Raw genomic sequence first — 21,318 nt, 5'->3', positions numbered from 1 at the left:
AGTGGTTGGGAGCTTGTGCTGACTGCTCGAGACAAGCAAGAAGAGAGAAGCAGACCTGCAAACTGATTCCCAAGAAGCTTCAAGGGAATGCTATTTTGAGAGGTGGCAGTCTGATGCATTCCTGAAACATCAGTTTCCTACTCCAAGATGAAAACACTGTAATGATTAGAGGAAAGGACCAAGGAGGAACCTGAAGACTCAATAAGGACAGAAGGATTGAGCTGATGGGTTTACAAATACTTGGAGAATAATTCTTAGCAAAAATTTCAAGAGATCCCCATCATTAAGGAATTAAGAGAATTATCAGGAGGTAGCAGATTGCTTCTGTTTTGACATGCAGAAGCTAGTTCTGCTCCTACCCAGTCTCTGCATTACAGCTCTCTTGTGAGCCCCCCAACACCTCTCCACTTTAAGAGTGGCATGCTGCTAAGATTTAAACAGCCTGTGCAAATAGCCAGAACACTGCAACACACAAAAATCCTAAATTATGGTCAATGTATTGGCTGTTGATTTCTAGCAATTATTCTAAAATACTTACTACCAACACAAAGAAATTGAAAGACACAATTACATAAGAGTTAGGTTTCAACGAAGCTCCCTCTTACCAGCCCACAGCTTGCACACATCAACTAAATGAACAAATTACAGAAAGAACATCATCTCTTCATTTTCCCATTACTGACTCAAATGCCATAAATTTAACACAGCAGCCCCACAGCAAGGCAGACAGCTTGATGAAAATGAAAAATTGCTAGAGTCAGAACAATGTCTGGGCACCTCACCTCTACTCGTTTAATATCTTCTTCCAGAACACTTAGCTCCTTCTGGATCTGCTCCAATTGCTGTGGATAAGAGAATGGGAGAAGTCTAAATCAATCTGCACTGTACCACCACCAAGATAAATTACGGTCTTTTCAGAAAGGAACCTGAACTATCTTAACCAGCATGCTACATGACTCAAAAGTCACCAGGCAGGAAGTTCATATGCATAGATTAACATAAGTGTGCACACAAACCACATTCAGGACAAAGTTGTTATTGTGAAACAGTGCAAAACAAGAGTATGAGGTACTTTGATAGCGATCAAAGACCCACATCATTCAAAGCAACACTATTATGCCCCTCTAACATCTTTCATGCAAGGTATTTAACTGGTTTACAAACACTGAACATAAGTAGAAAAACCACCATGAAAGACAGTGATCATCTCACCCTTCAACAAAATAGAAAATATTTTGCTAAAAGGTATTAAGAGTATTTCTCTTGCTAGCAGTTAACCTGCCATTTGCCGATTCAAACTTACTGATAAGATTTTCGGATTGGCAAAAAACCACTTATGACCACAGAGACATTTGCTCTTGGCACCAAGCAAGCGCCACATGGCATTTCTTTCAAAGGTGTGATACTTAACATTGGATTACACCATGAACTCCAGTCAATCTGAGGGCTATCCCTGAAAGGGTCAGAAGGGGACCTCCCCTCTCCCCAACCAACATCTTCTTTCCCTTCACATCTCACATAGTATTTTTCAGGTTTTTCAATTACTTTTCAGTCAGTCAGCAACCTGGCTTCACTCATCTCTAGCAACTGTGAAGCCACAGACTTGACAATTGTTTACTTGTAAGCAAGAGCATCATCTACTTACCAGCTCCAATTCCCACCCTCACTCAGCAGACATGTCCCATCCAAACACCCACAGAGCCTACACCCAGCCTTGAAAGATTCAAACACATGCACTTTTCTAGGTGAGAGCTCCAAGTCTGTACCTAAACAGACAAAACTCAGCTCCAATGCAAGTCTGGTTCTCTAAGACAAGTCTATGAATATATTGAGAACTGGAAGTCCACCTGACTCTTCTCCTCAACTCACAGTAAAAATCTATAGACAACTAGCACTGCAGCCTGTGACCAGAAGCTGTTACCAATCTGGCAAGTCCACTGAAAGCTTAAGCACAACATATTCCCTAAAGGCCAGCCAAATTTTTGTCATTTTGAATTTACAAGGGAATATCAAATTGCCCAAATCCAAAGTTACTAGTATTGCAAGACATACTACTCTTAGTATGACATATTCCCCAAGAACATTTGGCAAGCTACTCCCAAAGACTTATTCACTCAAGTGCTTAAGCTTGAACCTTTAAGTGGCAGAAAGTTTTGCTTAAACAAAACCACACTCACCACTTAACCCCCCACTATTAATCAGCATTCCAAATACCTGTGTGCTCTGCATTAGATAATCCACCATTTTAATTTACCTTTTCAACATCAAAAAAAAAGCTTCTGTCCCTGAAGACAGGAGAAGAAAGGACTGCTGGGTCCATACCTATTTATAACATGGCTGCTTCTTCCTTGGAATGAGATGACATTGTATTTATATTCTAATCCCTCTACTCTGAAGGTTTCAGTTTATATTTAATTTGAGTCACAGACAGCACAAGTTTAATGGTTTAAAACTAGACTGCCACAGATAATTTACAAACCACTACACCATAACATATAATTCCATTTTCACTTGCAAAACCTACAGCAAGAATAGCAGGTGGTGCTATAGCTCCAAGATTAGTGGTAAAGTTAAGTGACACTTGCACAGCACGGGTCCTGCCTGTACTAAGCTCTAGCAGACAAATACCATTAGTCCCCCACTTTCATAAATCCCATTTAAAAAGAAGTTACAAAACCACTTTGTAGTTCCAAAATTACAGCAAGGAAATCAGCTATTCTACAATGTACTGGCTCACAGCCACTGGACAACTGAAAAATAATTGACGGTTGTTGCCATCACATAAACAGAAGACCTTTTTATAGGAACAAGAGCAGAGACCTTTTTATTGGCCTGCTTTTATTAACTATTGCACAGAGCCGAAAGTACAAGATCTGGGACTTCATTTACTAATTCCTCCTAGTTACATTAAGGCAAGCAATGTGAACCTACCATAAACTTACCCAACAGTAGCAAGTCTAAAAACAAGGCAAGTGTGTTTCGTGTTTATTTTAGGAAGAGTCTTCTCATACCAACAGCATCAAATGAGTTACTAATGCCCACATTGAGATGCTTTTGGTAGGTTTGCTCAAGTGTTTCATGGTTTAGCTTTAATCTATTAAAGACCTTAAATCAGTCCACATTCATTCCAATTAAACTTTGAAAAATGAGACTGATTTATAATTGCCAGCCATTGAGGGACATTTAGGGAAAGCCAAATGAATTATAGTCCTTGCAGTATATCCAGATTTATGGGCCCTTAATTTGATTTTCACTATGTTGGCCACAGAAAGCAAGCCAAGTCCTGTCCCAATGATAGGCAGAATCACACCTGTCAAACTTCAGATTAAGTCAGCAAAAACACTTAGAATGAACACTGAAATGTACGCTAAAATAGAAGCACATACTATAAACTCTCTTCTCAGACACAGATGCTTTCCCAGAACTGAAAAGGCCAAAATGGACAAGGAGAAGGCTTCAATTCAGCAGTTCAACCTCATCATTTCAACTCCACTGAATGAACTACAATAAGTAGGTATATAACATTCTGGTCCCACGTTACACACAAACACATACATACACAAGAAAAATGATGGCCTCAAAATAGCCTGTTTCTTATAATCTCTGGAAAAGGGATTTCAAACATTCAAGTCAAGAAGCTACCACAGCAGGAAACACAGGCTCTAATATTCTTTTTAGGTAACCTTTCAGATCCAAACTCCTTTCACATGCACAAGAGAGTCCCCCCAAAACCCTCTAGTTTGAGTCTGAAGCTCTCTTAGACACACATACAAAGTTCTTCAAAGACAACTCTCAGCCCTGGACTACGTGGATGAAGGGAAATCCCCTGGTGTTGTAGTTTAACCCCAGCCAGCAACTAAGCACCACACAGCCGCTCGCTCATTTCCGCCCTCCCAGTGGGATAAGAAGGAGAAACAAACAAACAAAAGTAGTAAAACTAATGGGTTGAGATAAGAACAGTTTAATAACTGAAGTAAAATAAAATGTAATAATAATCATAATAATAAAATATAATAATAGTAATAAAAAGGAATATAACAAAAAAAGAAAGGGAAAATAAAACCCAAGAAAAAACAAGTTATGCACAATGGAATTGCTCACCACCTGCTGACCGATGCCTGAGCAGCAATCCGGCCCCCCCAGCCAGCTCTCCCCGGTTTATATACCAAGCATGATGTTCTAAGGCAGGGAATATCCCTTCAACTGTGCTGGCTGTGTCCACTCCCAGCTTCTTGTACATCTGCTTGCTGGTAGAGCACGGGAAACTAAAAAATCCTTAAGATAAGCACTACTTAACAACAACTAAAACATCAGCATGTTATCAACATTATTCTCACACTAAATCCGAAACACAGTGTACCAGCTACTAAGAAGAAAATTAACTCTATCCCAGCTGAAACCAGGTCACCTGGTTAGAGCTGCTCAGAGACAGAGACACCCCACCATACTACTAAATTTCCACATATGACTCTTGGGTGGAAGTATTAATATGAATTTACACAATGCTAAACACTAGATCATGGTCAGTTTGATTTCAGTTGGCTATCTACTAACAAGCATCACTGGGATCAGCGCTGAGGTTTCATCCTTGGGCTTCCTGTTTTCTCCTGGACCGAGGGCCCCTCAGGAGGCAATGACTTCATCTTTTGTGTTCAGCACAGACAACAAGCAGCCCTGACTGAGTCTCCTGGTGCCAGTTCTACATGTTGGCAAAAAAATAAAAGCTCAGCAGAGCCTCCCAGTGCCACAGGGACAGCCTAGAAAGAAATGGCCTAGAAAAAATGCATGAGGGAAGGAGTCATACACCGACCGTCTTTGCAATTCTAGAAAAAAGCACAAGCAAAGAACATAAGTTATTTTCTACAGAAATACTATGAAATCACCAACACTGTTCCACCGAGCAGCTTAAACAGAGCATCTGGATTCATACTTTTGAAAGCTCATGAGTCACATTATGTTCAATCACACACCTTCAAGGCTCCAATCCAAAACCCTCATGCATTCATCACAATACACACTGTAGATCAAGACAAACAGATGAGACTATTGACCAGAGGGAACATCTTTTTTGCCAGACACACACAGCCACTGCACCAACAAAGGGTAAAAAGTATCACGTGTCCACCTGAGGAGGATAAATCAGGTCATCTCTGTAGACAATCCCTTCATTCTATCCCACAACTTCATCTGTCCAACATGATCTCTTCCCACTTCTTGCTCTTCCATCAACTACCACTCTAACAAACTTGAGTATAAACTTAAGTATCAACAGCTGAACCTCTCCTAAAGATACCCAGTGAAATTAATTTCTTCCTGTAGAACTCAATACCTCAACAACAACTCTACAGTGAGTAAGATCAATTTGTCTCTCTGGAAACCAACTGAAGTTTTGTCTGTCTCTGGGTTTTCCTTCCATTATTGCTTCAGATACAAAGCCTGTTATACAGGGCAACTATGGCAAGGAAGTCATCTGCAGAGTTTAGAAAGACTTTAGCCTTTTAAATTAATTGCAAATCTCACTTATTTCACCTTTACAAAGTCTTTGCACAAGTAGAAAAAGGTACAAGGTTTCTTTTGGTATGAAAAAAAGAACATCTAAGCCTCCACAAGTTACTTTCATTGGTGAAACATGGCATCCAAGCACTTTAGACACATGGGCAGTCCATCTACAACACATTAATCTGCAGGGACTATTTCTTCTCTCTGACCAATACCTCCTCCAAATGGTAAATGTTTCCTCGTAAGTGGGGAAGAGCTAACAGAAAGATTTGAGAACAACATCCTGGTTAAGTTGTTTAACCCACAGAATTCCTAAGGGTAAGAGAAAGGAGGTGCCTTGCTGATCAAAAGTATGTTTCATATCTTGAATTTTCCTCCCCCTCATTTAAATCATCCAGTTTGGGTTGCAGGAGTAATGCTTTGAAGGCTTACAGATAGGGTCTGATATAAAAGTGTCACAAGAGAAAGATATCTGCAGCAGGGAACAAAGCTGTCTGAACACTTAGATTAATTGCCTTAGAGTTTAATACATCACTGCACATGCTACTTATACTTAGCTCCTAGTACTAGGTTGCCCCCTCTTTTTCTTTGGAAAGACCTCTCCACTGCAGTAAGGAGAGTCAGCTATTATACACTGATGTTTATATGATAATTTCTAGTTTGCTGCTCATACACTAGCTGTATCCTTGGCTTATCACTGCAGTCAGAGCTCACGTCTCTCACTGAGTAGCTCAGAAATGCAAATAGATTTAAAATACCAGTTCTTTAAGTGCAGCGGATAGGAAAGAGATTACTATACCTATAAATTCACCTCAGGAGTCCTGGAATGTAATCAAGACTATATGACAACATAAGAGCATGACTGATTTCTAGTTCTGTCACCTCCTCTTGCTTACTCATTAGTGCATCCATGTGTGTATGCACAGAACAATAAGACTTGACAGATGAAGTGATTAACACAAGGTAATGACATCCCTGGAGAATTCATGCTATAATTGCCTGCAATTATCCCACAATAACTAATAACTCCTCTTATTTTTAGTATTTAACATGCTCACAATATGGAGTAAGTGAAGACAGCTGGATACCTACATGCATTTGAGGCTGAAAAGAATGATGATGATTCCGAAATGCTGAGCAGGCACTCAGTGCCACAAACCTGAGACATTTCAGGATTACTTCTCTGTCCCAGGATGTTTACCAGCTAAAAACAGCCCCCATGCATTAGCAGACATAAAAGAGGGTGTTTGTTAGATATGAGAGACTTAATATGACATTATTACAAAGAAAAAGCGTATGAAACAAAAATGAAGTGGCAGCTGCCAAGAGAAACTTGAATGCATCTAGGGAATATCACCTGGATGTTGTAGAACTTGATTTGTGATACTATTCCTTAAGCTCAGTATTCTCCTTCAGTAAGCAATGGTACTACTTCACAGAAATAGCAAACACTCTCCATCAGGTAGCTGACCTAACAATGTTTTAGGACAAATTACATACATGATCTATATGGTGGTGTCTAACCGCATTTGGTAACATTCAAATCCTGACAAGACAATTAGTAAGGCCTCTTTTTTTAAATTGTTGAATATAAAACTGGGGAGAATTTTTTGTATTAACTGATATTATCAACTCTCTCACAAAGTGTTCAAGTTGAAAGAACACGTCATCATTTAAAAGTAAACAAAGTTAAACTTGCAAAAGTATTTATGCAACACAGCTAGCAGCATTAAAAGTCTAGCAAGAAAATACGAATTTTAGAGAGTTAGAGGTTGTTGCATTTAGTTTCCCTTGAAAAAGGAATTAAAAAAAAAAGTCAAGTATTTCATTATTAAACTTGACCTTCCAGACTCCTTAGATCTTTGATTTTAACAGAAGAGACTGCTGAAAAAAAAAAAAAAAAAAAAAAAACCCAGGAGAGTATGCATTCAATTAACTGTGCACACATATGGAAAGGCACACAGCCATGCTAAGTTTGCCTTAGAGACAACCAGCTATTGCAGATGATCAATACATTTCTCCCCTCCAAAACTATCTGTTATTTTGTTGAAAAAGTATTTTCAATCTTTAGCCATTTGTTTTCAATCTTTTTCAAAGTAAGAAACTTTTTTCTATTACTAGGAGGATTTGGTTTTTTTGCCACATTGCCATAGGTCAAAACCAAAACAAAATACATAAACTTTAAAGAAAAAGGACTTGCAAATACCTTTGTGCAAGAAACAGGCTGTAAATTTCAGCTTGAAAGATCAATGTTTTGGAAAGTTATGAACACATCAAAACAGGATTTCTAACAGAAACTTCTGCAAGTGCTGAACCTCAGATTTATCTTCTAGAGAAATTATGAAAGTGCAAGAAAGAGGCATTTGTCAAAACACTTGACTACAGCAAATATTCTGAGTTCTTAAGTACAAGTCTATAAAGATGCAGTTTTCTTCGAGATACAAACCCCTCTCCAATAAACTCAGCAGTCACCATTTCACGAAGGCAGGAGAAAAAACCCACAAAACTTGAGTGTAGTAAGCAAGGAGGGTTACAGGTGGTTAACTACATGCTCAAACACATTATGAAATATTATACAGGTACACTAACTCTAAGGCAGTATCTGTATTAACTAACAGTACCTAGTCTCTATTTAAGAACTTGCAGTATGTAATAAATAAAACCTGTTAATAAAATCATGCAATAAATAATATTCAAAGAGGCATATTAGGAAAAGTTAGCACACAATATTACAGTATTTTAAAGATTTAAGCCAAAAATTTGAAACAAGCACTCTCAGTCATACACAAAAGAAGCTTTTTTATTAAAAACTTAATGTTACAGCTATGGCTTATTGAGTGGAATTGCAATTACTCTGCAGTCATCTTTACTAGAACCAGGTTTGAATTAGGAAAGGAAAAAAGGTAGTGTTCCTCCCCATAATAAAGCCCGCTCATATGACTCCTAGCTATGAAGTGTTCTGGGGTCCACACATGTTCCTTGAGTTCCATCCTTATTTCTTAAACAGTCACCTATTACAGCATCAAAAGAAACTACAGTAAACTTTGAAGCTCTGCTAAACTTTCTAAAACTATCCTACTGACTGGTCTGTATTTTCCATGCTTCTCACCAGTGGTTCTCATCTTTCTTATCAAGTGAAAAGATTGCTGGCAGCAGGTATTACAAGTCCTCACTTCCCTCAAAATAAATGGCTAACCACTACGGCAAGGACAGAACTGACAGGCCTGCACAGAAGTCTTCTGAGCTTTGAGTCTGCATTTCATATTGGAATATAAAGGGAGGTAAGAAATAATATCAGAGGAAGTCTTGGCAATAGAGGGAAGACACAAACAGGGACAGAGAGGATCTGAAATAAGCTGTGTCCCAACAGGCTTCAGGATGTTCCCAAGACTGTATTCAGAGGATCTGCAGCCAAAAGTAAGTTTCTTTAGCCTTAAAAGAGACACTATCCTTGTGTATTATTATGAAAGCCAAGGGCAGGTGCAGATGACATGGGAAAGGTTTCCCAGGTGCTGAAAATCAGTGATGGAACACTGTGCCACAGTATGTTAAAAAACAGAAGCTATGCAATTTCCCTTCCCTTCATCCTTCCCACTCGGCACAGGCAAACCAAAGTACATATAAACAGCCCCTCCTTCTGTGAGAGTTGTTGTAACTCAGTTTCAACTGAGGGAGGAGAAAGCACAGTCATCACTGACTTTATGGTACTACCCCAGAAACCCTTGCACTTGAATCATCACAGGATTACTCAAGGAAGAGCACCCTAGCTAAGCTGTACATGAACCTCCTGAAGCACCTACTTCTCAATTCACCTCCTAGACAAAGGCACTACTACCAGGAAACTTCCCCAATATCTTAATGGTCCCTCAAGCTGCACTGAATCCTGATGGAAGGTGTTTAAGGAGTGCTGATGGACAATGGCCACAGCCTGCATTAGTTCTGCAGTGAGCATGGGTCAAGGTTCTGAAATTCTCTGCATAATATTAAGTATTATGAATTCAAGAAAATGAAAGTAGATATTCTGAAGATTTGAGAAGTGTTTGTAGACTAAGCTACCATAAAATAACTTCTACCAGCACTCAAAAAATGAAAGCTAAAAGATACCTCAATGGTTTTGAGCAATGCTTGTGTCTTTGCTGTCTAAGCAAAAAATAACAGTAATACATATTACTCCATTTTTTCCAACCGTGAAGGATCAAACAAACCATATGCTTCATACTAAACAGAATCAGAAGTGGAAGTATGCCTTTTGTCTTCATCGATACATTCAGTACACTATAGGATATCTTGGCTCTCATTTTCCTTTGACATTCAGTTATCCTAATAAATGGTATTTTCATCACTTCTCATGGGATACTACGCCTAACTTAGTAGGGCTCACTCTACAAATGCAACTTTATTTTGGACTCTGTTTTCCCCTTTGGTTAGTTTCTTTCCATTACCCTTGTTGGCTCCAGTCATGCAGCCATGGATATCTGCTGGTAGACAGACTCTAAACGATTTGCTTTGGGATGACTCCATAACCAGACCCTCAATCCATTCTGGACAAGGCTTCTTACACCCATCGCCTTTACATGGTTCAAGTTTGACTTTACAATCACACTGCTGCATCTTATGTTCTTCACATCTTTTATCAGAAACAAGGAGCTCCAAGAAAGCTTGTCTTTCTGCTGTTTTCAGGATCATTTTTCTAGGTTTCTGGGATATTTCTGGTATTAGGGCTTATGCATTGCATGACATTATAAGTGATAACTCCCAAACCATGAAAGACTCTGTATGTGATTACGGAACCCTCTTGCATTCCTTGAGACACTCATTTTGAGACAAGTAAGGAAAGAGCACAGAATATTCATTCTGTTATGACACCACATTAGTCATGGCATCTGATACACCAAAAGAAAAAATTTGAGAGTGACAACAATTTCACTCCTTCCCCATCTTTCAGTTTTCCTATCACAGGAAAAAAAAAAAAAATCTCGTCTCAAGAATCTGATGTAAATTTACAGTGAGGAATCTCCATCTTCCCACATGCTTCACCAGTGTGAGACAAAAAGGCAAGTGATTAAAAATTGAAGGTGTCACATGTAAAGAGATTAATTTTCCTTAAAACCCACATGCCTTCTGCCTGAGATTTCCCCAAACATGCCTTGCCTTTTTCTTTGCAGAGATAATGCCAGGCTAACACATCACTTAAATAGAAAGAAACTGGTAGAAAGCAGCAGACATCACCTCACCCACTGAAACACAAAGCAAGTTACCTCTCGTTTGTTTCTCCTGGCAACTTTGAGAAATTCCATAAGGATCTGCAATTGGGCAGCATGGGACTCCTGTAACACAGTAAATAAGGAAGTGTAACTCTTCCATGTATATTAAGAGAAACAAACATTCATTTTATACACAGAAATCCACACTTAGCATAGAAACAGCTTTCATTTAGAGGTGAGGAAGAGAAAATAGCTTAAGGCAGTTTTAAGAATTGTAGTTTTACTTTGCCTCATGGGTCTTAAGGTCTTGTTTGGCTCACAACAAGTTTTTACATGAAGGCAGAAATCGTTGTAATAGCTCTTGTCTGTGCGTTACTGAAGACTTACTAATAAGTTGAAATGCTTTTCAGTTTTTTTGGCTACAGCATCTGAAATTGTTTTTGGAATACAGGTTCCTCACAGACTCATCTTCTACCCTGGAAGATCATTTGCATCCACTTTGTGATTAACATACTAAAGCTTGAAATATTTATATAAACACCCCCCTCCCCCCCAAATTCACAGTTGTGTTTATGTAGAGAGATTACTGCTGAAGATTTCTCCACAGTGAAAGACAACACCACAGCCACTGCTGAAACTAAAACACCCCTTTCCAATCTTTCTATAACAGGTCATTCACCTCAACCATGAGCTCAGTATTTTCACCCAAATTGGCCAAAAACTTCACAGGGCAAGATAAGAGAAGCACAAAAGGAAAGAAAAGTAAAACCTATATTCCAGCATTAATATAGCCCTAATCCTATCTCCGCATTCTGAGACTTATTTTCACAACCTACCAAAATATTTGTTATTAAAGGACTGTGAACATATACACTCAAAAAGGATCAAGACATAGGAGCATGCAGAATCCATTAAAGGCAGATGGGACAGGAAAAGTAAAGCAATTAGGATACAAGACTACTACTTTTCTGATATTTTCTTCCTCTCCACCCCTGTGACTATAATAAAAGTAAAGCAAGTAAAACTAGAAAGGAAAATGTTTTTAAATCGTTCTTTAAGTGTCAAGTGTGTTTTTGTTTTTCTTTTTTCTTAAGGCTTAGTATCCTTAAGATATTCCTGCTCAAAAGCACCCATACGCTCAGTTCTGTGCCTTCTTTGTTTCCAATTTGTCACAAACGACACAAAAAGGCTTGAGAAAAAAACATAAGAGGCTTTACTCTGAAGTTAGAAACCATATTCCCACCATACTGAACCACAATAAAAAAAGTTATGTAGAAATCCCCACGCAGTAAGGTAACATAACAGTTTTGCTAGTAGTCAGTAAACATATTTTTGGGTTACTTTCCTTCCATCAGAACCTCAAGTTGTGTAAATATTGATTCTGCAAGAGTGAATTAGATAAGCCATTCCCAATACAACTTTCCCTCACCTGTTTTAAAACACCATGGAAATCCACCCTCCTACCCAAAGTTCACTAGGCCAAATTTTGTAATCCAGTTCAATTTAGAAGGTCCAGCTCTCATTAACTGGAAAATAGCCACTTGAGACCAACAGCATGCAATGGCCAAATACATGAGAACTATCCCAAATCAACTACATGTCATTTAAATCATAGGAACAGCTCGCTTCATATTGTATAAATCTTCAAACCAACCTCATAAACAAGACATCTGAACTTTTCTTTCAAGCATTAAATGCTAAAAAAATCTTCAGGGACAGCAGCCACCCAGGTTCTATCAGTTCCAGTAGAAACTAAAAGGTGTGATCTTTTTCACATGCTCATCAAGTATTTTAGTCTTCTTCATGCTTATTACGAAGAAAGATCTGATATTTACTTGTGTAAGAGTCAATTAACAAACATAATCATATTCATTTCTCTGTTCTGCTAGCCACTTGCTCTTATCCTTTTCCATTTTTCCTGTTTGTTTATACAACCCTTCTAGCAGCAACACTACAAGCATGTTATGGGCATCACAGTTCACACATCAGTTTGCTACAACAAAGGTCAGTGAGATAGCCAACTTTTCAACACCAAAATGCAAGAGAAAATTCTGAGCAATTAATTTGGCAATAGAATCTTACTTCAAGAAGATGAAAGCATGAAAAGAACAAACTGTTAACTAGACAGCAGTGTTCATTTAAATAAGACAAGAGAAACTTATTACTGCTTCCAACTGCTTCTTCTTTTGCACCAGCAGCTCCAGCATCAGGTTGACATTGGCCAAGTCAAGATTGTCTTGATCAGTCCCCAACAAATCTTGAATTATCTGCCACCTATGGCCATTCTAGAAAGAGAACAAGAGATGTTGGAGAGACAGTGAGTTCAAGCCATCCAGGGCTATATCCAGCAACAGATATTAAAGGCAACACTGCAATATTTCATCCCTTTTTCCTGAAAAAATTCCTGAAATTTTTCAGGAAAAACCAATTTTCAGGAATCAGAATTCCCAATTCTCCCACATGTACAGGATATAGCTCTTCTATCCTACTGTGTAACTGCTTATCTTATTTGGAAGATATTTGCACTTTATGAGAGCACAGCTGCTGCTGCTAGGAAAAGATTATTTCACAGCCACAACTTTATCTGATTTGTGCCCTAGTTTCTGATAGCATGTTTCTATGGGGAGAAAGGAAAAAAAAACATGTTTATCCAAGCTTAATTGGATTACATCTATCTGAAATACTGTTAAGTGGCAATACCTTTTATTTTTTTTTAACCAAGTAATAGGTAAAACCCTCATGCTAAATTCACATGAAAGAAGATAGTATCAGCTTATTTTTTCTATTCTCACCTCCCACACTACTCCTCTTAAGAGTATTTTCATGGGAAATGTGAGAGCAGGGAAGAAGATGGAGCTCATCAGGGTGATCTTCTCATTCAACCTGTTAGAACTGAGAAGGACTCCTCAGAGAGCCAGCATACTACCATGAAGCCCATTCTTCCCTATAGGCTGTTTGCTCTTCCCCTTGTCAGCAAAAAGTGGAAAAAAAAAAAGTATCTTTTAGCACAGGAAAACCTGAATAATAGGTTAATGCCAATATAGCCTTACATCAAAAAGCCTGAAGAACCAACAGGAGCAGCTGAATGGTCTTTAGGCCTTCTAAGAAACAAAGATGATTAAAAAATCCTGCCCTATAAAAGGTATGACACTAGATCAAGGTATTTAGATTTGCAAGAACTAGAAACGCCATCCAGTCTAAACCAGACATTTTCTCAGAGGTTGCAGCCTATTTATATTGACTAGATTAAGAAAAATAAAATATGTAGCATCCATATTGAACACACAACTTTTTACTTTTTATACAACTCAACAGAACCTGTGGAAACCACACAGGCAAAAACTCACATTTTGATCTGGAACAAGTGGAAAAAAATACCCTTTTTAAGCAAGTCAACAAGATTTGAGACACTTCAACATACTAATGAACTAGTTAAATGTACTACTGCTAAACTACTCGGAAAGCTTTAAAGGTGCTGCAACACAATTTCTTGAAGAGACAAACCCATGACGAAGAAGTGGTGCATTTGCTGCAACGTGTCTTAAATGACTTCTCTTAATACCAAAAGTAATACAAAAAGAAGAACAGGCACGTTAAGGAGCTGGTACAACAGCAAGGTTTCTGTTTTTAGAGATGTCAGCATTTTTTATTTGCTGCCAAAAGGCAGACACAATACTGGTTTGGGCATGAAGTCATGGTAGATTTCCACTTACTGGTAGCTAGCTAACATAGATGCATCTACAGGCATAGTTTCTAAAGGTGTGCTATGAGAACAAGTAGAACCAATTTCCAAGAAGTTACTGTACATGCCTTCAGGTCAATTGTGTGCATTTTAAACCAGATATGGTTTATGCATATTTTATATTGAATATGGTATATGTGTATTTTCTATTGAATATAAAAACTTACTGTGAGTAAACAAATGAATCCCTAAACTGTGCTCTTTTTCAAAGCCTACAATTGCTGAGAGCATTGGTTTCTTGCAACACAGGGCCTAAATTAATAGCACATGAATAGAGGGGTTTTTTTAACTGACAAAAACAGGGGCTTCATGATTTTTAATATTACTTTGCAACCTCATTCAATTACAGAAGCCAAGGAAGGAAGCCAGACCTAGCAAAACAAATATGCAAATTTGCTGGTTAATGTCATATATTCTTTTTGATCTTAATGTACAAGAGTATCCACTGCTGCTGTACAGGGGTTTTCATAAACTGAGAACACAGATCATGCTCCGATTCTGTGACATGAAGCAAGTCTAGAAGATATCCAGGCAGTTTTAACTGGGATCAGAGCCAGAACACCAGTACTCCAAATGCATCCTTCTCCCTCTTGTGGTTGGTATTAGCCCTCCTCCAATTTCCCTGTATAACACAGCTTCTTGCATGTCATCAGACAACCCCGTGGCACTTCTAATCATCCATTACTCTCACTGTAGCTGTAATTTCCAACACTGAATGAAAATTATTACCTTTAAACAAGTGTGCTTCAATGGGTAGTTTCCCGGGTTATATTCAATACATCATATGACACTTAGCTATGCTAACACAGCTTGCCTTTACACATAAAATGCTGGCAGGAAGAATGAGAGTTAACAAGGTTGAAGGGATCTAGTGCCACTGATATTGGCATTATTTCCTCATAAAGCAAGTTAAAGTATCAGCTCAACAGTATAATTTCTTCTAAATTAAGCCACATAATGACACAATTGCTGTACAAAACCATTAAATAAATATAAAGTAAGAAAGTTGGAACATACGGTGCTACTCACTGAATGGTCCAGTTTGAGTCTTTTCTCCTCAGATCTTTGCTTCTGTTTAAGAATAAGTTCATTGACTAAAAAACACAAATAAGATGTCAGAAGAGATGGATTTAAAGTTCACAAGAATAAGAGGTTCTATCTCAATATTTTTACTCTAGTTATTAATTTCACAGTAAGTTTATCAGTAATTAAAACAGATGTCTCCACTTTTTTCCTCACCAATTTATTCCTTGATTCTTTTTTTGTAAAGTATATAAAGATTATTAAAAAAAAAATCATCAACAAATACAAAGCCTACACATTCACCAAATTGCTTCAGTTCCTTTTCTAAGCACCCATGGTTCTCTGACACAATTTTTCAACTCCAAGGCAGAAGTATATCACAGAAGAGTACAAGGAAGATAAAACATTAACTGATTTACTACAGGCTGAAAACAAGCACAGCTGAATAGAACAACTTTTCCCTTTAACCATTACATGCATTTTTAAAGATACACTTTTGCTACAGTTTTATTTCACACAAATTTAGTGAATGGTGCAAAGAGAGAAAGGTAACCTCAACCCTTTGCACACACATATACAAGCTCTTCCCCCTCCAACACAGACCTCAAACCCTTGAACGTATGTGTACAGAAGCAACGCTCTTTGGCCTAACATATACTCCAAGACCTGCCTCAGCACCATCTTTGACACAACATGCTTCGGTCTAAATCAGGACGCTCATTTCTGAAGCATTCCTTGGCTACTGTGGCTTTTAATCTATTTAATATTAAATGAGTATCCCAGACCATGAAATCAAGATTTGATTTAATTTTGATATTTCACACTGCAATGTGTTTCCTTTGATCTTTTCTTCCCATAACTAAGTTTTAAACTCTATTTCCAGTTAGGAACATTTCCCTCCTCTGTTTAAAAAGCAATCAATTAGGACTGCATAGAGGTACGTGTATGAATATTTTCTCTGTATCCAATTTACACATACATACATCACATGGACCTCACTACATTAGCTAAAATAGTACAATATGTAATTCAGCCTCCCCCCCTTCAGTGTCCATGTTTTGTAAACAGGGCATGGTCTTGATTATTAGACAAACAGCAAAAGAAAACAAAAGTAGATAAAGGGATTCAAATCTCTAGCCGTCAGAAAAACATCTTCGTTTTGTTTTTCTTAGTATGCAAACAGCAGCAACTCAGTCTCACTACTGAAACTCAGCATACAGAACTGCTGAGGCCATGGAATATTAACAATTTGTAGTATTAACCACTTTTTTTTTTTTAATAAAAACCACAGTTGACCGAAGGGCTGATGTCTGGATTTTATTCTCAATATCCAGAAGCTGGTTATTTATAGGACAAATTTATAAGTGTCTGCCTTCCTTAACAACTAAGACGTTTCTCATGCAAGCAAGCAAGCCTAGAGCTCACCTAAGAAGTTGGGATAAAGATGATCTATGTTGTCCACAACATAGTTGCATTTGGGACATCTGTTATTGTCCTCCAAGCTCTGGTGAATACATTTATAGCTGTTTAAAAACATAGAAAAAAAAAACCAAGAAACTAAACAAGGGAGCAAACATGAAGGAACAAAACATCAGCACAAGGTAAATAATATCAACCTTAGATAATGTGTACTCTGTGTTGCCAGCTAACAGCTGCATTAGATCCTACAGTGGAGTCAAAATGGTCCAAGATTAACTCAGAGCATGCTACAGCAGAAAGACAGCAAAGTTTCTTGGCAAGGATTACAAAAGGTATTTAAGTACTTCACTCTTTTTTCCCTGAGGATTGTGGCAACCTGGATACTTCAGCCACACTTCCATCTCAAATTCATGCTCCCCCTTCCACAAGTAGAGCTAACAAAACCAGACTGCATTATTCAGAAGCAACTCTTCTAGATTAGCCAAACACTTCGCAAGTGACATTAAAAGCTATTACACATTTTCAGTAATTGAGCAGAGGAAACACCTTCACCAACTTCTCATATTTCCCCCCTACCCCCTGGCTGTTGTTCTCACCAGAAGTGACTTCAAAGGTACCCTCTGTTGAGCTGTTAGCTATTTGAGGGACAGAGTAACTACAAGATGCGCTTTAGCATCAGGCTCAAGCATCTCACCAAGAACCTAGCTTGCTGTCAACTGCTAGTAGAGACATCATGTGATAACATTGCTCTACTCTTTCTAAATAAAGATATTTGAATGCTTCTCATCTTGGACTTCTCAAAAAGTTACAGATCACAGGGATAAAGTGCTACCATAGACAGCACAAAATCAGCTGTTACCTTACCTGTTGCAGGTCAAAGCGCTTCTGAAAGTTACCTGAATCTGCTGCTTGAGGAAGTGCTTTACGCTACTAAAATAATACTTATTGTAGAAGGTAGGCCATTTATTTCTAGTTAACAGACACCATAAGAGCATAATGTACGTGGGACATTAGATCATCATGGTTCAACATATATTCCAATCCCTAGTTGAGAAGAGGAACAGCAAATAGTTCCACACCTGCCCCTGGAAGGTTCTTGTTTTGTGGAGAAGTACAATTGCTCCTCATTGACAGCCAGAGATACCACACTGAAAAATAAGTGGACCTTGGGCCAATTCAGTACAACAGAAACAAACCTGAAGCATATCCTCTCTTTAAAAAGTTTAAGAGAACTGCAATAGACAATATGCAATCCACTTCAAACTGTATATGGTCTTGCACAAAGGCAAGGAGGACCTCCCAACACCAACATTCACGCCCATAACCTCTACAGAGGTGGGAGCAATGGAGATAAGTTGACAAACTGTTCTGACTCCGGGTACTGGATGCTACCAGCAGTTTATGACCATTTTATTTCTTTACAGAGGAAATATGGTGACACATATTTTGTTTCAAACACTAAGATGACTTTTTTTAAGCTAACTGGTACCCATCTTTTAAAATTTTATTTCAACCTCTTTCTTCAGTGCAGGGGCAGAAAAACAAAAACTCAGAAGGAAAGGGATTCACGGCAATGTCAGTCCATACTGTCAGTCCACAATGTAAGTCCACACACAGTCCACGCTGTAAGAGATGGACATTTTGCGCAATAAAAAAAACCAACCAAAACCAAAAAGCAAAACAGAAAAAAAACCAAACAAAAAAAACCGACAAAAAACCACCAACTTACCAGAAGCTGTGTCCACATTTCGTCATGTAGGCTTCCTCAATCATATCAAAACAGATGGGGCTGAAAGCAAAACCAAAAAAAAAAAATCACAAAGATGTCTTTTTATGTTAAACAAGGAAGGAAAGTATTATTAATTCAAAGCAGCCACCTAATCACAATTGGGTAATACCTTCTGTTTGTAAAATGAAAGAGGACACACAAGTACAACAGCAACCGGGCCGTATAAAGATCAAAAGGGCAATCAACAGTTCTTTGAACTCAGAATAATACTGCAGTTTTCTACAATTAGAAACCAGGTAAGTGTTCACTCCTGAAGCTTTCAAGAGTTGCAAACCACCCAAACAAAGCCAGAGTACCTTTAGTGGAGCAAGGCTGCAGAACCCCCTAACCATCTGTACTAGGTCTCAAACAAAATGTAAAAAAACCTGGTTTTTTACATGAACAGACATAAGGTATTTATAAGTGACACCAAAATTAGTTTATCCTTCCTTTTTTTTTCAGCCAATAGCTATCTATAATTTAAAAAAAATATGCAAAGAGGCAGAGCAGCACAGAAATAGTAACGATGTCATGAGAACAAGAACTACTAAGCAGGAGGAGAAGGTGCCAACGTGGGGGTATGCCTGCAGAACACTGCCAGGCAGCAGGCAGGGCTTAGGGTGCTGAAGAACACAAGGTACAGTGCAACTGAAAGAAGGAGCCAGCCAACAGTCAAGCACGGTGTTACAAAGTCAAAGGAGAAGATGGGAAAGGTAGAATATGGGACTCTTCATAAGGAAGACAGAGGAATGCAAATGGAAACAAGAGCTTTATTTTTTCCAAGACTAGTTAGTGACCAAAGCTCAGTCAGCCCTCTGGGAAGGATCGCCAAGAACCAAGCAGGGAGCTGAAGAGAAGAAAGATGTGCAAGCAAGTAGTGCTCCACAGGAACCTTAGCAAGACAAGAGACAGGAATTCAGTGAGACGGGTAGTGGAAGTAATCTGTCTCATCAAGTGGCTGGGACATCTTTGAAAGGAAAATGAAACACAAATGAAAGCAGAGGAGAGCTGAATCTTACATCCAGCAACTCCTACAGCTGCTATCCCCGATAGCTGGTAAAATATGCTGTCACATACATACTCATCTTCAGGTCTTGGCCAGCTATCCAGTGAGATGCTGTGGACAGCAACATCACAATTCTGCATGCAACGCATGTATCAGCTGTGTTACAAGCTTCACCTTGCTTTCAAGCCGGAGATCCAAATGATCTCCTCTCACTCTCACAAGTCCACACCAATCTCAGTTCAGAGAGGTTTTCACCATCATTTGTTTTCTTCGGAAACAGCCTCCTCCCACCTTCTGCCAACAAGGCAGTTCCCACAGAAAGAGCTGTTAATAAACTGTTAACAACTTTTGAGAAGCCTGAATCTTCCTGAATCCAAGACAAAAAACCGAGATCAGACTGAAATAAACAGTGCTTGGCTGATCAGGGGAGGGGAGCACCTCAGTTTCTCCCCTTGTTAGCACTCCACCGAAGTCATTCCCCCTTTCCATCATCTATTTTAGAGGATACTAACATCTGTTACCCCATTAGGCATTTAAAAATAGGAAGGAGGAATCACCTCTTAAATACTTATTTTTTTAAGCCCACAGAGGGGAAGCTGTGGCCCCTGCCAACACAATCCCCCTCTGAATCACCAAACTGGAAAACATGGATGCCTTAGAAGGTTTGTCCAACCTAACATACAAACCAGGTTGTCTTAAATATTCCACTGTATAAACACAACATAAAGGCAAACAAATCAAACCAGAATGCTACTCTCTGAATCAACCGAGCCATCTCAAAAGAAGCTGCAAAAATAATTAACACACACCTGTCCCTTTTCCACCCTGACAGACCCTTTTCTGCACATCATTTGTCTAGATTAACACCAACTTCAGGAGTTCAAGTCACTCTTTCCAAGTTAGGAGTTATTTAGTTTCAAGACACTGCTTAGCCAGAATAAATTATGACCAAACTTAGCCAAAAAGGGTGGATTAATAAGAGGAGAATTATGCATCTTTGTATTCTATTAGCTGGCCTTTATAAAAAGAAAGTCAAAGATTTATATGAGTGTCTGAGGCTGGTTTCTCCCCACCAGTGATGAACTGCTTAACTTCTTCGCCGCCTTCTAGTCATGCTGTATAACACAGTCCCACTCTGTACTGTGCTAAAAACTGCTGCTCCCCACAGGGCCAGATATGTTCTTTCCAGCACGCTCCTAATGCACTGCCTCCAAAAAGTGCAGCAATCAACAAGGCTGTAATGCTCCCGTCTGCAATAGGACATCTCAAATTAGAGCTAAAATAGGAAGATTACCTCCTAACATGAGAGTCACCCAAGACCACTGTTCCCAAACTTATTCTTCTTCATACCAGTTTGACTGGAGAAGTGACAGAGCCAAAATAGTTGAGAAAAAGCAATCAGAGCCAGCAAATGTAGCCATTCAGTGCCAGGGTCATTGTTAACAGAGCCTGAAGATTCCATTAAGAACTGTTTCCCCTGAAATACTCACTGATTTACAAGTGGAAATAAGATTGATGTCTTTTAATACATACCAAAGCCAAGCTGGCTGTAACACATGAAAGCTGCTATGCACCAGTTGTTTTAAGTTAATCTAATACAGAGGGAAGGTTAAGAAAGTAGTGGAGCGATGGGAACTTGAGACATACTACAACTTGT

General features: G+C 38.7%; 1 protein-coding gene across 2 annotated transcripts in view; it reads right to left on the bottom strand.

Annotated features, from left to right (window-relative positions):
- RFWD2 (ring finger and WD repeat domain 2, E3 ubiquitin protein ligase) overlaps nucleotides 1–18,634 on the bottom strand; it is a 121,837-nt gene extending 103,203 nt beyond the window's left edge. Inside the window, exons 1-5 of one of the 2 annotated variants that reach the window (XM_010580646.1) lie at nucleotides 18,617–18,634; nucleotides 15,463–15,539; nucleotides 12,869–12,988; nucleotides 10,758–10,826; nucleotides 783–842 (exon numbers count right to left, since the gene is read on the bottom strand). In XM_010580646.1, coding sequence (XP_010578948.1) covers nucleotides 783–842; nucleotides 10,758–10,826; nucleotides 12,869–12,910 — 171 coding nt within the window. In that variant the 5' untranslated portion in view covers nucleotides 12,911–12,988; nucleotides 15,463–15,539; nucleotides 18,617–18,634. The remainder of the gene's footprint in view (nucleotides 1–782; nucleotides 843–10,757; nucleotides 10,827–12,868; nucleotides 12,989–15,462; nucleotides 15,540–18,616) is intronic. The other variant, XM_010580647.1, reaches the window with a different exon arrangement.
- Nucleotides 18,635–21,318: the final 2,684 nt, after the last annotated feature.

Source organism: Haliaeetus leucocephalus, unplaced genomic scaffold (assembly GCF_000737465.1).
Source record: "Haliaeetus leucocephalus isolate CR32 unplaced genomic scaffold, Haliaeetus_leucocephalus-4.0 Scaffold730, whole genome shotgun sequence".
In the NCBI taxonomy this organism is placed as follows: domain Eukaryota; kingdom Metazoa; phylum Chordata; class Aves; order Accipitriformes; family Accipitridae; genus Haliaeetus; species Haliaeetus leucocephalus.
This window is presented reverse-complemented; position numbering and strand designations above follow the sequence as displayed.